At 42.5% G+C, this 17,246-nt stretch overlaps 1 protein-coding gene and 1 long non-coding RNA gene across 2 annotated transcripts in view; one reads left to right on the top strand and one right to left on the bottom strand.

The window, feature by feature from the left end:
• LOC141127019 (aquaporin-2-like) overlaps nucleotides 1-16,454 on the bottom strand; it is a 50,820-nt gene extending 34,366 nt beyond the window's left edge. The window contains exon 1 of the mRNA XM_073613144.1: nucleotides 16,086-16,454. Coding sequence (XP_073469245.1) covers nucleotides 16,086-16,454 — 369 coding nt within the window. The remainder of the gene's footprint in view (nucleotides 1-16,085) is intronic.
• LOC141127020 (uncharacterized) lies at nucleotides 5,887-7,220 on the top strand. Its single transcript, XR_012241479.1, has 3 exons — nucleotides 5,887-5,995; nucleotides 6,551-6,756; nucleotides 6,851-7,220. It is a non-coding gene; the product is annotated as an uncharacterized lncRNA (long non-coding RNA).
• Nucleotides 16,455-17,246: the final 792 nt, after the last annotated feature.

Genomic DNA, 17,246 nt, shown 5'->3' with positions numbered 1-17,246 from the left:
CAGCCAGAGCCCAGACTTGAATCTGATTGAACATCTCTGGAGAGATCTGAAAATGGGTGTGCACCGACGCTTCCCATCCAACCTGATGGAGCTTGAGAGGTCCTGCAAAGAAGAATGGGAGAAACTGCCCAAAAATAGGTGTGCCAAGCTTGTAGCATCATACTCAAAAAGACTTAAGGCTTTAATTGGTTCCAAAGGTGCTTCAACAAAGTACTGAGCAAAGACTGTGAATACTCAGGCCCGGATTGACCATAAGACAAACCGGGCACTTGCCCAGTGGGCCAGGGCCGCCAGTCCTTGTGGGGTCCAAGGCAGCTGGGCTTCTCTTTGAGCCTGCGTCGCTCACCCAACTTTTCCGTGGCTCCAGTTAAGCGCTGATCGCCGGGGAGCCACCGGGGTGGACGAAAACATGAAGGGGGAGGATCTAGATGAGACACCTACGGTCGCCTGTATAGGTCAGCCGTTGTGCCGGGGGGCGTGACTGCGAAGGGGGGAGGAGCCAGAGCAGACACCATGGAGCCGAGTGGTAAGAGAAAACGTGAGTGAAGCCCCCCCTGTAACCTGGATAGGAGGAGCAGTGGGGGCAGCTGCATATATAACAATCATTCTTTTCATCTTCCTCCTGCAGTCTCTGAATACCTGAGAGAGGGAGAGAAGAAGCAGGCATTCCGAGACTGCAGGAGGAAGATGGAGAGAATGGTTCTTCTATATGGGTATATAGTGAGATGAACCACTGAAGGTCAAATATGTTGCCTTCAAAAGGTTGCCAACATCCCGGATCGGTACAGAAAATAAGATCCTTTAAATAGGGAGCTTATATACCCCCCAGTATAGTGGGACTTTGTAGGCGAACCATACAATTGAAATAGATAAAAAATATTATATTTATTTGAAAAAAGCGTAAAAACAGAATACATTGGACATGAATCTCAACAATAGTACTTATGCAATATAATTCACTTTCACATAACAATTTTGTATACTTCCATTTATAAATAAGATATTTTCTCTAAAGGCCTGACATGTTTCAGGACGATGTCCCTTCTTCAGAGGCGTATTGCAGAGAGAAAAATCGTGTATATAGGAGATACATTCTGAAACAACAAATGAGAATGATTTGCACAATATGACAATATGAACGGAAGAAAGTTCAGCAACCCAGCATACCACAGTGTCCACCATACATACCAGTGAGAAGTTATTCGAGAATGAAAAATATATGCATAAAATATGCACTGACATCCAATTTTGGATGTGGCATCAATTTATATCTATAAAAAACACTGGCTGTCGGCTGACCAACCAGTGTAAAGAAATGGTTATCCCTCGGCTTCAGGAAATGACCTCGCAAAGGCCCCCAAGTGAAAGGACGGCCCTGGTGGGTCCCAAATTGACCTTAAAAAGGAAAAAAGAAAGACTTTTGAGTAATTTACTCAAAAACCATTATTTGTACAGACATTTTATTGCCCATTCACAATAGAAAACTTGCTCTTTCATTTATTCTTAAGCAAAAAGTATATATAATATATATATGTATAGGACCAGTATCTCATGTGGTATAAGATCATACTGTCTTAAAAGACTTCAAGTATTCAAGAAAGACCATTAAGAAAAACTTGCTAAATTTGAGAGATTGATAGTGCCACCATTTGGTACCAAAAAGGAGAAAGAAAGAAAAAAAAAAAAAAAGAAAGAAAAGGAAAAAGGAAGCCTTTCTGCCTATAAATAGGAATGGAACAATTATTAGGCAGCTGAACCGATTTACCAAATGAATAGAAAGGGAAGTAAATAAAAAAAAAAAAAAACCCATAAAGAGGTTTGTTTGTTTTTGTCTCTCATAGGGAGACAAGATAGTTTACTTGTTTCTGTCTTTTATAGAGTGTATCTTATAGGGAGATGTATCGCCCATAGTAGGGGGGGAAGAGGTTCAAAAGTACTCACTTTTTGGAAGCAGAGATGGTGCATGGGCAGCTGGAGCAACGAGCGCCTTGTAGCCTGAATGGTGGGATAACACACTGAGCAGGACGTCCATACAGGGCTTAAATAGCCGCCGGCGCCTGCGCAGTGAGATCCATAACAGAGGTGTCAGCAGAGGAAGGAAAGCCACTCTGCAGAGCGCGCATGCGTCAGATGGAACGATGCATCCAGGGAGGGCGGGCGCTGGGGATCCTAAAAGGAAAGAAGCCCAGGGGTCACGCCGTCACCGAGAATAGCGTCATCACGCACGACACAGAGCGCAGCCACGTACTGATAGGCTAATGTTGTTTAATTGCATGGAATCGAGCAAAAGCAAAGGAGAGGAACAAACATTGTTATGACAAAAAGGAGCACGGTTATATAAAAAAAGGAAGGGGAGAAATGAAAAAAAAAGGAGGGGGAGAAGGAGGATGAAACAAAGTAATAGAGGAAAAAGGAAGAAAAAAAGAAAGAAGAAAAAGGCAAATGGAAAAATTATAACGACCGTGTAAAGAAAAAATTGCATAAAAAAAATAAAAAATAAAAAGAATGAAATGGAAATCACCCAACTGATTTCCCTTCATTTCCTGTTTAGAAAACAGAACGAGGGAGGGACCCAGGGTGTCCAAAAAGTGGGGCCCCAGGGGAGGGTCTGCACGGCGCCCACCCAGAGCCGAAGTGCTGGGGGAGCATCATGCAGGTCCACCCCACCGACGCACGAAAACACCGTCATGACAAGCCCGTCGTCGGACGAGTCTGCAGTGTAAAAAAGGTGCCACGCCGTCATCACAGTGCGCCGGGCGAGGGCAGATCAAGAGCCGAGCAACTAAAAAATGTATACAAACTGGATAAAAAAGGTTTTTTACCACTAGGTAAAAGCCCTTTTCAAATTATCTCCAAATGAAGTGATTATCAAAAACACATCTCAAAAAGCATCTCAAAAAGCACTGTAGACAAATTTCATGTTGCCTTCTATGATTTGGTGGATAAGGCATTCTGTAGTGGAGCCATCGACAAAGACATTTGGGAATACATAAGAACCCCATATCCACGTACTCCCACGCTATACTGTCTTCCCAAAATACACAAAAACAAAGAAACACCTCCCGGACGTCCCATCATTTCCGGAAATGGGTCCCTAACTGAAAACCTTAGCAAGTTTGTAGACAGCCACCTCAGACCTTACGTTGCAGGTCTGTTTTCATACATTAAGGACACCATCCATTTGTTGCAAAATCTGGAAGAACTACATACACTACCACGTTCGCTCTTAGTAGCCATTGACGTCGAGGCACTATACAGCTCTATTCCGCATGATGCAGGACTCTCAGCCATTAGACATATTTTGTCACAATCTCACAAAGATGATCGCAAACTCAATTTTTTTCTTTTGGAATCTCTTGATTTCATTTTAACACACAATTTTTTCACATTTGACGGCTCCCACTACCTCCAGGTGCAAGGGGTTGCGATGGGGACTTGTTGTGCCCCATCGTATGCCAACCTGTACCTGGGGGAGTGGGAGAGGTCGCTTCTGTCAGATGATAACCTTTCGCCATACACCACCCATGTAGCAGCATGGTTCAGGTATATAGACGATATATTTATGATATGGAATGGTACCTCTGAGGCCTTACATTCGTTCATACAAATTATGAACTCAAATAACTCTAACCTATTTTTCACGATGACGTTCAGTGATACCTCAATCAACTTTTTAGACCTCAATATAACCAAATCTACAGATGGGTCCCTTTCCAGCGGTCTCTATCGGAAAGAGACCGCTGGAAATACGATTCTACATGCATCAAGCTCACATCCCAAATCATTAGTTGCATCCATACCTTATGAGCAATATTTAAGACTCAAACGTAACTGTTCAAAAGAAGCTGATTTCATTAGGGAAGCTAATAAATTAAGAGTGAGACTCCTCGAACAAGGATACTCACCCACATGCCTAAAAAAAGCATTTAAAAGAGCCCGAGGACAACTAAGGCACAACATCTTGTTCTCCAAAAAACCACCTCCACCTCCCAATCGGCTATTAGAGTAATTACCACCTTCAACAAGCAGCATGGGATTCTCAAAAGTATCCTACAAAAATATTGGCATCTACTACAAATAGACCCCAATTTAAAACCACACATATCCGCTACACCTACCATCACATTTAGGAAGGCCCGCTCATTAGGGGATTGCCTTGTAAAAAGTGAATATACAGGCACTTTTCATTCAGATATATGCAAACGACTAGGAACTTTTACATGTGGTGGATGCTCATGTTGCCGCTACATGAACACACAAAACAAATTCAAACTACCTAATGGAAGAATGTACAGGCCGAGGCATTTCTCCAATTGCAAGACCCCTGGAGTTGTTTACCTACTAACTTGCCAATGCAAATGCTTCTACGTTGGTTAAACCAAGCTAGAGTTTCATAAAAGGGCGGCACAACATATCACCAGCATGAGGCAGGCGGACCCGGACCTTCCTCTGGGGCGACACGTGCGAGACCACCACACTGGAAAGTTTCCCCATGTCCACTTCACCATCCTCGACCGTGTCCATCCGGACACGAGGGGTAGTGATTGGAACAAGGTCTTGCTCCTGAGGGAGGCCCGTTGGATCGCAAGCCTCAATGCAACACAATTCCCAGGTTTGAATACCCAGATGAGCTTTCGTCCCTTTTTAGATGGCTTTGTCTCAGGGGGGTGTGAAAAAGAATGAAAGTTTAACACTGCACACCCGGCATAACATCGGAAGTGTGTGCTTCTCGTGGGATGTCTCTGGGTTACCCAGAGGCAATGTTTAGTTGATCAGGTCCTTGATGATAAACTCCTTATAGATATCTCTTTATGATGTCACCTGTATTTATAGAATGCAGCTCCAACATAGCTGCACATTTATAACGATCCATCAAATATGCCTAGCATGTATATGTTTACTAAACATGTATATAGCCCTCATAACCTTTGCCATTTGACTCGATGTATAAAATATATCACATATACGTATTACATTATCTGCCATGTATGTTTATCCATTTCACTGCTTACCCAGCCATGTCCACCATGCCTGATTTACCAGAGTGATGTGTTTTTGATAATCACTTCATTTGGAGATAATTTGAAAAGGGCTTTTACCTAGTGGTAAAAAACCTTTTTTATCCAGTTTGTATACGTTTTTTGGTTGCTCGGCTCTTGATCTGCCCTCGCCCGGCGCACGTGGGCCATGTCGAACCATCTGTGATGACGGCGTGGCACCTTTTTACACTGCAGACTCGTCCGACAACGGGCTTGTCATGACGGTGTTTTCGTGCGTCGGTGGGGTGGACCTGCATGACGCTCCCCCAGCACTTCGGCTCTGGGTGGGCGCCGTGCAGACCTTCCCCTGGGGCCCCACTTTTTGGACACCCTGGGTCCCTCCCTTGTTCTGTTTTCTAAACAGGAAATGAAGGGAAATCAGCTGGGTGATTTCCATTTCATTCTTTTTATTTTTTATTTTTTTATGCAATTTTTTCTTTACACGGTTGTTATAATTTTTCCATTTGCCTTTTTCTTTTTTTCTTCCTTTTTCCTCTATTACTTTGTTTCATCCTCCTTCTCCCCCTCCTTTTTTTCATTTCTCCCCTTCCTTTTTTTATATGACCGTGCTCCTTTTTGTCATAACAATGTTTGTTCCTCTCCATTGCTTTTGCTCGATTCCATGCAATTAAACAACATTAGTCTATCAGTACGTGGCTGCGCTCTGTGTCGTGCGTGATGATGCTATTCTCGGTGACGGCGTGACCCCTGGGCTTCTTTCCTTTTAGGATCCCCAGCTCCCGCCCACCCTGGATGCGTCGTTCCATCTGACACATGCGCGCTCCGCAGAGTGGCTTTCCTTCCTCTGCTGACACCTCTGTTATGGATCTCACTGCGCAGGCGCCGGCGGCTATTTAAGCCCTGTATGGACGTCCTGCTCAGTGTGTTATCCCACCATTCAGGCTACAAGGCGCTCGTCGCTCCAGCTGCCCATGCACCATCTCTGCTTCCAAAAAGTGAGTACTTTTGAACCTCTTCCCCCCTACTATGGGCGATACATCTCCCTATAAGATACACTCTATAAAAGACAGAGACAAGTTAACTATCTTGTCTCCCTATGAGAGACAAAAACAAACAAACCTCTTTATGGGTTTTTTTTTTTTTTTTTTTCATTTACTTCCCTTTCTATTCATTTGGTAAATCGGTTCAGCTACCTAATAATTGTTCCATTCCTATTTATAGGCAGAAAGGCTTTCTTTCTCCTTTTCTTTCTTTTTTTTCTTTTTTTTTTTCTTTCTTTCTCCTTTTTGGTACCAGATGGTGGCACTATCAATCTCTCAAATTTAGCAAGTTTTTCTAAATGGCCTTTCTTGAATACTTGAAGTCTTTTAAGACAGTATGATCTTATACCACATGAGATACTGGTCCTATACATATATATATTATATATACTTTTTGCTTAAGAATAAATGAAAGAGCAAGTTTTCTATGGTGAATGGGTAATAAAATGTCTGTACAAATAATGGTTTTTGAGTAAATTACTCAAAAGTCTTTCTTTTTTCCTTTTTAAGGTCAATTTGGGACCCACCAGGGCCGTCCTTTCACTTGGGGGGCCTTTGCGAGGTCATTTCCTGAAGCCGAGGGATAACCATTTCTTTACACTGGTTGGTCAGCCAGTGTTTTTTATCCAAAAGATATAAATTGATGCCACATCCAAAATTGGATGTCTGTGCATATTTTATGCATATATTTTTCATTCTCGAATAACTTCTCACTGGTATGTATGGTGGACACTGTGGTATGCTGGGTTGCTGAACTTTCTTCCGTTCATATTGTCATATTGTGCAAATCATTCTCATTTGTTGTTTCAGAATGTATCTCCTATATACACGATTTTTCTCTCTGCAATACGCCTCTGAAGAAGGGACATCGTCCTGAAACATGTCAGGCCTTTAGAGAAAATATCTTATTTATAAATGGAAGTATACAAAATTGTTATGTGAAAGTGAATTATATTGCATAAGTACTATTGTTGAGATTCATGTCCAATGTATTCTGTTTTTACGCTTTTTTCAAATAAATATAATATTTTTTATCTATTTCAATTGTATGGTTCGCCTACAAAGTCCCACTATACTGGGGGGTATATAAGCTCCCTATTTAAAGGGTCTTATTTTCTGTATAGATTCTTCTATATGCAGCTGCCCCCACCGCTCCTCCTATCCTGCTTCTCTCTGCTACCCCCCCCAGGCTCTCCGCCACCCCCCGTGCTCTCCACATTCCCCCCAGGCTCTCTGCTGCCCCCCTGTGCTCCCCACCTCCCCCTATGCTCTCCACCACCCCCCTCCCTGTGTTCTCCACATTCCCCCAAACTCTCCGCTGCCCCTCCCGTGCTCTCCACATCTCCCTATGCTCTCCACCTCCCCCATGCTCTCTGCCAGCCCCCCTGTGTTCTCCACATCCCCCCATGCTCTCCGCCACCCTCCCCCATGCTCTCCACATCCCCCCATGCTCTCCGTTCCCCCCTCCCCCGTGCTCTCCACATCCTCCCATGCTCTCCGCTGCCCCACTGTGCTCTCCACCCCCCCAGGCTTATTCCTGGTCCCCCCTCTCCTGATCCCCCGTCGCTGGTTGACATGTTATGGACTGCTCAATCCAAAATGCTCGGGCCTATTTTTTGTCCCAGGCCGGGCCTGTGAATACTTATGTACAAGTGATATGTTTTATTTTTATTTTTAATAAATTTGCAAAGATTTCAAACAAACTTCTTTCACGTTGTCATTGTGGGGTATTGTTTGAAGAATTTTGAGGAAAATAATTAATTTAATTAATTTTGGAATAAGGCTGTAACATAACAAAATGTGGAAAAAGTAAAGGGCTGTGAATACTTTCCAGGTGCACTGTATGCTTACTAGGGCCAAATTTAGGCAAGAGCCTATTAACCTACCAGTATGTCTTTGGAGAGCAGGAGAGAACTGGAGTACCCAGAGGAAAACTTATGACCATATAGTGTGACCAAACCCCCGTGTTTTTTGAATATGTTCAGGTGTTTTTAACTAGCCCTGCAGGATAAATGTCATTTTTGTATGTGTGCGCTGTAATCTTTTTTTCTGTTTGTATGGTCTTATGGCTGCACCATCTTTTATGCATTTTTTAGGGTGTGCCCCCAAAATCTTTGTTTGTCATTTTGAACTTCCAGTGACCAGTATGAGAGAGTGATGCCGCTTACACACGATCGGAATTTCTGTCAGAAAATCTTGGATGGTTTTTCCGACGGAATTCCACTCAAGCTTGCCTTGCATACACACGGTCACACAAAAGTTCTCTGAACTTTCGATCGTCAAGAACGCAGTGACGTACAACACTACGACGATCCGAGAAAATGAAGTTCAATGCTTCCGAGCATGCATCGAATTGTTTCCGAGCATGTGTGATTTTTTTTGTGTCTGAACGCATTTTCGGATAGGAACTTTTCCAGACCGAAAAATAGAGAATATGCACTCAATCTTTTGCTGGCTGGAATTCCGTCAGCAAAAGACCAATGGAGCATACACATGGTCGCATTTTCAGACAAAAAGCTCTCATTGGAGTTTTGCTGGCGGCATTTCCGATCGTGTGTACGCAGCATGAGAGCGATAACACCAAATTTAACAAACCTGCTCTCCATTCACACCTGAGAACTTGTAACACTAAGGAGTCACATGACACCGGGTAGGGAAATGGCTAATTGGGCTCAATTTGGACACTCATTTTTGTTGCCATTGGTTTAGACATTAATGGCTGTGTGTTGAGTTATTTTGAGGGGACAGCAAATTTACACTGTTATACAAGCTGTACACTCACTACTTTACATTGTAGCAAAGTGTCATTTCTTCAGTGTTGTCACATGAAAAGGTGTAATAAAATATTTACAAAAAATGTGGGGGTGTACTCACTTTTGTGAGATGCTGTATATATACGTGGTTCTGCACAGCCAGCTCACAGTAAATGTACAGTGTTTGGGCAAACGATTAAAGTGGAATTCCTGATTAATCAAAACTATTCTTAGAAATGTTCCCTCCCCCTTCTGATACCTATCCTGCCTACAAATTAATAATAAATAATAATAATAATAATAAAAAGTTATTATTATTGTTATTTATTATTATAAATTTGTTCTGTTCCATTTATTTAGATGCGGCATTCGTTATTTTGGATAATTCGTAACTTTGGATAAATTCGTATTCGTTACGTTCACTAACAGCCAATTTTGTAAGGAAATTACAATATCTATAATGTAATATTTAGTAGTGGTAAAGTTATTATTAGTTAGTTATTATTTCAGATTTTAAAATTTTCAGGCTTTCGGATTTTTGAATTTTAAATTTACGAATTTTTTCGAATTTACTAATTTTTTTGAATTTACGAATTTACGAATTGCGATCATAACAAATGACCTGAGAAATGAAAAAAAAACAAAATGAATGAAACGAAAACGAACAAATGTTTACTAGATACATTATTGATCCCATTTTGGATCTGACTGTACACTGTCTGGGGTCTGTTTATAGGACATTCATTTCACAAATGTCTGAAGCATTAGTGCATGTGGAAGGAAATGTGACTGTCATTTTTGTAAGGAATTATGGCCTGTTTCCAAAAACTATACAGTAAGTACACTACATAGGAACATTCAACTTGGGAACCTTCAAAGATGTGAACATGTGTTCGTATGTCCAATCCTGTAAAGCTGGGTACACACCAGCGGTGGCCAGTCCATAAGGAGCATAGAAGCGCCACCCCAATAATCTGTATGCGCCGGCCCCTAATCTCCATGCAGGACACCGGACCCATCGATTTCTACAAGATTTAAAATTTTTTTTGAAGCACATGATTCGTGCCTGAGACTTGTGACAGTAGCGAAGCGATATTAATTTTTGTCTTCCTGCTTCTCCTCACGGCCAATCAGGACAGGAAGCGGGTCTTAAAGCCGATTTGGCCAGGGCAGGAGAAGACAGGGAAGCCACTCGCGACCTGGATGGGGTAAGTGTGGACCTGATAAGTGCACCCCCCCAAAAAATGGGGCACCAGCCACCACTGGTACACACACTCAATTTTTTTTTCATTCAGTCTAGAAGGCAGAACAAAAAAAAAAAACGACAGATAGTCATACCAACACAAGCCATGTTGGTGCAGCAATCTCCACTGCTGTGCCTTTGTGTTCTGGCAGCGGGACTCCCCCCACCAGAACACACTGATCGGCACTCACAGCCTACAGTGGGGAGAACAAGTATTTGATAGAGTGCCGATTTTGCAGGTTTTCCTACTTACAAAGCATGTAGAGGTCTGTCATTTTTATTATTGCTACTCTTAAACTGCGAGGGACGGAATCTAAAACAAAAATCCAGAAAATCACACTGTATGATTTTTAAATAATTCATTTGCATTTTATTGCACGACATAAATATTTGATACATCAGAAAAGCAGAACTTAAAGTGGTGTTCTGGCCGAAATTATACTTTTTAAATAAAAATACCCCTATAATACACAAGCTTAATGTATTCTAGTAAAGTTAGTCTGTAAACTAAGGTTGGTTTTGTTAGTTTATAGCAGTAGTTTGTTATTTTATAAACTTACAGCAGGCCGTGGCCATCTTAAGTGTGGGCATCTGAAGCCAGACTGTATTTCTTCCTGGATCTCATCCTTCCAGATCTCGAACATGCTCAGTGCAGCACAAGCAGTGTAATAGGTTTAAGGTCAGGTTTCCATAGCAATGGCAGTTTCAGAGGAAGTTGTCGCCCCACATGCTCAGTGCAGCACAAGCAGTGTAATAGGTTTCAGGTCAGGTTTCCATAGTAATGGCAGTTTCAGAGGAAGTTGCCGCCCCTTCCCAGAAGGCATTGCAAACAGGAAATGATGCGATGAGCCGCGGCCAGGGAGGAGGAAGTGAAAAATGAATACAGCAGATATACAGTAGGTGCTGAGAAAAAAAATTTAAAAATATCCAATTTGTTTACAGTGCACAGTTTAGTGAGGGATGCTGAAGAGTTGTAAAAGTGGGTGGAACTCCACTTTAATACTTGGTACAGAAACCTTTGTTTGCAATTAGAGATCATACGTTTTCTGTAGTTCTTGGCCAGGTTTGCACACACTGCAGTAGGGATTTTGTCCCACTCCTCCATACAGACCTTCTCCAGATACCGTATATACTCGAGTATAAGTCGTTCCGAGTATAAGTCGAGGCCCTAATTTACCACAACAAAATGGGAAAAATGCATTGACCCGAGTATAAGACGAGGGTGAGAAATGCACAGCTACTGTAAGTGGAAAAAGATGGTCAACAATGCCCATCTGCAGCTGTATACCTTCCTGTGTCCTGTGCATATGTGCATATGTGTCATGTGTCCTGTGCATATGTGTCATGTGTCCTGTGTATATATGTGCATGTGTATATGTACCTGTGTCATGTGTATATGTGCATGTGTATATGTACCTGTGTCATGTATATATGTGCATGTGTATATGTACCTGTGTCCTGTGTATGTGTCATGTGTATATGTACCTGTGTGCATGTGTGTGTGTGCATCCTACCTGTGTCCTGTGCATCCTCCAGGCGCCGCTCTGCAACGATCACCGTGTAGTATTCAGCGGCCATTCACTGTTCAAAAGCCGCGCCTCCTCCTCGTCCAAAAACTCCATTTCCCAGCAGTCAGCGGTCAGCCTATCACGGATCTTCTCTCATCCTCATACCACAGAAGAGGATGAGAGAATGTCTGTGATAGGCTGTACACTGACTGCCTATTACAGACGAGGAGGCGCAGCTTTTGAACTGTGAGAGCCCAGAGCCGTTGCCGAGTCTATGCAGCACACGCTGGCCGCCGTCTACCTGCATGACACGCTGATCATGTAGGCAGATGGCGGTGACTCGTGTATAAGTCGAAGGGGGCACTCTCAGCCCCAAAAAAGGGGCTGAAAAATTCGACTTATACACGAGTATATACGGTACTTCAGGTTATGGACTTTCAGCTCCCTCCAAAGATTTTCTATTGGGTTCAGGTCTGGAGACTGGCTAGGCCACTCCAGGACCTCGAGATCCTTCTTACGGAGCCACTCCTTAGTTGCCCTGGCTGTGTGTTTCAGGTCATTGTCATGCTGGAAGATCCAGCCATGACCCATCTTCAATGCTCTCACTGAGGGAAGGAGGTTGTTGGCCAAGATATCGCGATACATGGCCCCATCCATCCTCCCCTCAATACGGTGCAGTCGTCCTACCCCCTTTGCAGAAAAGCAGCCCCAAAGAATGATGTTTCCACCCCCCCATGCTTCAAGGTTGGGATGGTGTTCTTGGGGTTGTACTCATCCTTCTTCCTCCAAACACGGCGAGTGGAGTTTAGACCAAAAAGCTCTATTTTTGTGTCATCAGACCACATGACCTCCTCCCATTCCTCCTCTGGATCATCCAGATGGTCATTGGCAAACTTCAGACGGGCCTGGACATGCGCTGGCTTGAGCAGGGGGACCTTACGTGCGCTGCAGGATTTTAAAGCATGATGGCATAGTGTGTTACTTATGGTTTTCTTTGAGACTGTGGTCCCAGCTCTCTTCAGGTCATTGACCAGGTCCTGCCGTGTAGTTCTGGGATGATCCCTCACCTTCCTCATGATCATTGATGCCCCACAATTTGAGATCTTGCATGGAGCCCCAGACTGAGGGAGATTGACCGTCATCTTGAACTTCTTCCATTTTCTAATAATTGTGCCAACAGTTGTTGCCTTCTCACCAAGCTGCTTGCCTATTGTCCTGTAGCCCATCCCAGCCTTGTGCAGGTCTAAAATTTTATCCCTGATGTCCTTACACAGCTCTCTGGTCATTGTGGAGAGGTTGGAGTCTGTTTGATTGCATGTGTGGACAGGTGTCTTTTATACTGGTAACAAGTTCAAACAGATGCAGTTAATACAGGTAATGAGTTGAAAACAGGAGGGCGTCTTAAAGAAAAAATAACAGGTCTCTGAGAGCAGGAATTCTTACTGGTTGGTAGGTGATCAAATACTTATGTCATGCAATAAAATGCAAATGAATTATTTAAAAATCATAAAATGTGATTTTCTGGATTTTTGTTTTAGATTCCGTCTCTCACAGTTGAAGTGTACCTATGATACAAATTACAGACCTCTACATGCTTTGTAAGTAGGAAAACCTGCAAAATCGGCAGTGTATAAAATACTTGTTCTCCCCACTGTATGTCTGCAAGTGCTGATCTTTGCTGGACGAACTAGTTGAACTTACGAACGAGCTCTCAGAATTTAACTCGTTTGTAAGTAGGGGACTTACTGTAACTAGTTACTGTAGTTTTGACCATTAGATGAAGCTGAAGATACAGGTATTATTCTCTTACAGAAATTACGGTCACATTTTAGTCAGTGTGCCCCTTCCCCCCCTTTCCTGGCCAGTCAGGCTGCATGCTCAGATTAAGGGTCTTGCATGGTTATTTTTTTTTTTTTAATCCAACAAGATTTTATTGAGTTTGCAGGGAAAGCATTACAAACATTGTAAACAGGATTACACAATACCTCTTATGCAACCCATACTCCAATAGCCAAGTAACAATCTCAATATAACACAGCTAAAAGCTTGTTCCAATCACAGTTAACCTCTATCTATGTCTCATCCGGCATTGATTCCTAACAACCCTTGCATGGTTATTTAGGGGGACCTCACACATTTGTTTAAATTGCTGGCAAATGACATGGATTGCAAGCTTCTTAAAAAAAAAAAAACCCTCCGAAGGTCCCCAAAAGGCCGAGGTAAGAGAGGATAGAAAAATAGAGTGTTTCCCTGAAGCTGCTAGAATGTACAGTTCATAGCCCATAGTTCCCAACTGTCCCTGATTTCGAGGGACTGTCCCTGATTTGGAGCAATGTCCCTCTGTCCCTCGTTCCTCCTCATTTGTCCCTCATTTTGGTCTGATCTATATAGATGTATGTAAAATACACTTTTTATCTATCTTAAAGTGTTTCCCAGTGCTAAACCTTTCTAAAAAAATCTGATTTCTAAATTGTTGTATTTGTAAATTCCAAAAGCCAATATAAAGGAATAGTAGTGGTAAAAAAAACACTTGTGGGTTTAACCAATCTTGTTTTTTTGTACAATTCTCCTTTAAGGGGTATGTCCTATGCCTGCATACTTTTGCTGATAGGTGTCCCTCATTCCCAAAAAGTTGGGAGGTATGCATAGCCTATGCCACCCCCACGTTAATAACGGTGTATTGTATTGCCAACCATATTGCTGTCCCATGGGATGGGGGGATGGGACTGAAGGAGGAGGACATGGGATAGAGGAGATGGACCTGGAGGAGGAGGAGATGGGATGGAGGAGGACATGGGATGGAGGCAATGGGAAGGAGGCGGAAGAGGACATGGGATGGAGAAGATGAGACTGAAGAAGGAGGAATGGGATGGAGGAGATAGGATGAAGGAGGAGGAGGACGTGGGATGGGGAGATGGGATTGGAGGAGGAGGACATGGGATGGGGAGATGGGATAGAAGAGGAGGACATGGAAAGGAGGAGGAGGACATGGAAAGGAGGAGGAGGACATGGGATGGGACTTGGTGGGACGGTCACTGGGGGGCCCTGGGAAATTTTGATGGTCAGGTCCAGGGGGGGGGCAGGCCTAAAGCTGTGTAAGGGGCCCCAAAATGTCCGATGGCTGTCCTGCCCCCCAGTGTTAGTGTCAGATTTCCACCGCACTACCGCAGTCCCATTATAAGTTGCTAATCATCACCATTAGTAGTATGAAATAAAACTCCAGTATATATACACCATAGTTTGTAAGGCTGTAACTTTCACACAAACCAATAAATATACACTTATTGTGATTTTTTTTTTACCAAAGACATTTTAGAATATATTTTGGCCAAAATTTATGAAGAAATTTTATTTTATTTTTTTATTATTTATTGGATATGTTTTATAGCAGAAAGTAAAAAATATTGTTTATTTTCAAAATTTTCTGTATTTTTTCATTTATATTGCAAAACAAAAAAAACCACAGCGGTGATCACATACCACCACCAAAAATTGTGTGAAAAAAATATATATAAATTTTGTTTGGGTACAGTGTTGCACAACCATGCAATTGCCAGTTAAAGTAGTGCAGTGCTAAATAGTGAAAAATAGCCTGGTCATGAGGGTAAAATTTACCAGAGGTCAAGTGGTTAAACAAAGCACACTCGTTTCCCCCAACCCTTCTTCTGGCCTGCTGGGCTGCATGCACTGATAAAGGTCTAGTGTGGATTTTGGGAGGGATCTCATGCCATTTTATTTTTTAAATTTTTGGTGTGAGGTCCCCCCCCCAAAATCCACACCAGACCCTAAGAGTCATGAAAATATATCTGAAGCTAGGTCTGCTTTAAGACCTAAGTTTACAATCTATTAGAGTGTAAGCTCTCAGGAGCAAGGTCCTTCTAACCCTCTTGTATTGAATTGTACTACAACTGTACTTTCTCCCTTTATAATGTAAAGCAGGGGTGTCAAACTCAATTTCATCATGGGCCGCATCAGCATTATGATTGTCCTCAAAAGGGCCGGTTGTATCTGTAAGATTGGATGTCCAGCGCATCCCCTCCCCTTACATTGGATGTCAAGAGCCACCCTACCATCAGAAGTTGAGTCCCCTACTCTCCCTGACATCACAGTGCACCCCCTTTCCTTATGCTGCTGCTGGGAAGAAGCTGGACAGAAAGTAGGGGTCTGGAGGAGGACCTGAGGAGGGCTGGAGCTCTCCTGCAGCTGCAGAAGAGGTGTGAGGGCCACATGAAATGGCCTGGAGGGCCGGATTCGGCCCGCGGGCCTTGTGTTTGACACCTGTGATGTAAAGCAATGCACAAACTGCTGGTGATATATAATTCCTGTATAATAAAAATACAATAAAACATTTTATAAAGACTAGACTTCCTGTGAACTAATTCAACGGTCTAGAAGCAGCTAATTAATGTATGCAGCGCTGACCAGAACCCCAACATTTTGTTGTACTGGATTAGCTGCATTTTCTGCTACTCTGGATCCCAGCTTTGATAATAAGCCCTTTACATAAAACGATGTAAAAAAGGTCAATTTTATTAACTCACCCCATTTATTGATAAGTTCCCTCTAGCTTCCAAAGGAGTAAGGTCTTGAAGTATGGCTGCTCCAGAAACAGCTCCCAGCAGCTGAGCTCCAACATAAAACACGGCCCGCAGGAAGGACATCTGAGAACCCACCATAAAGGCCAGGGTTACAGCTGGGTTTATGTGGGCACCACTTACATGGCCAAAAGCTTGAATCAAGGTGCCTATACCAAGGCCAAAGGCCAAGGCAATCTGAAGGACATTTGGACTTGTTCCTGGCCAGTTTAAAGCTGACCCTAACCCAAATAAAACAAATAAAAGAGTAGCAAAAAATTCTGCAAAGACCGCCCTTGCAAATGCTACAGAACGCAGTTCCCATAGCTTGATCATGTTATGGAACCGGGAAGAGTAGGCTTGTGGTCTTTATTGAAAGGAGGAAGAGGACTATGGCTTGTCACTTATATATGGCAGCCAGATAAACAGATGTAAAAGGAGGGGCTGGTGATAAGTTATGCATTGGTACAGGCAAACGTTTACTCCAGCATTGACTTTAATTTGCAGTCATTTTCTATGACCTCTTCCGAGAGTTCTATAGAGCACACTGGCTTATCAGACATCTCAGAAACATTCATTTGCATTGTTAAAAACCTTCATAATTGCAACAAAGCCTTAATATCTCACTGCTTCTTGAAGCGTAGGACTGCAGTAATCATTTCATCTGTACTGGATTACATTTTAAATTAATATCAAGAACATTTTAAATTAACCTTGTAATTTTTACATGCTTGATCTGAAATTTCATAACTAAATTGATGAATCCACACTTCTTCTCAAGTCATTTATAAAAATGAATGTATTGCTGATTTCATCCCTTTTTTATTTTACCAATCAATGACTATTGTCTGGCAACAATGGAATTGTTAAAATGCTATGCATTCCGGCTGCAATTGCTAGAGATGTATTCACATTGTTTATTGACCTTCTGGTTAATATATGCATTCTCTGTGGTTTAAATGGACAAAAACTGGCAACATATATTACCAGTCAGAAGTTTTAGAACACTCCTGTTTTTCCAGTTTTTATTGCAATCTAAACAGTAAAAGTCCAGTAAAAACCTGAAATGGTACAAAGGTGAGCAGTAAACTGCCAGAGGTGAAAAAAAAGTTTAGGTTAAAAAAAATT

Source organism: Aquarana catesbeiana, linkage group LG02 (assembly GCF_042186555.1).
Source record: "Aquarana catesbeiana isolate 2022-GZ linkage group LG02, ASM4218655v1, whole genome shotgun sequence".
Taxonomy (NCBI): Eukaryota; Metazoa; Chordata; class Amphibia; order Anura; family Ranidae; genus Aquarana; species Aquarana catesbeiana.
Note: the sequence above shows the minus strand (reverse complement) of the source record. Positions and strands in the feature narration are given on the sequence as shown.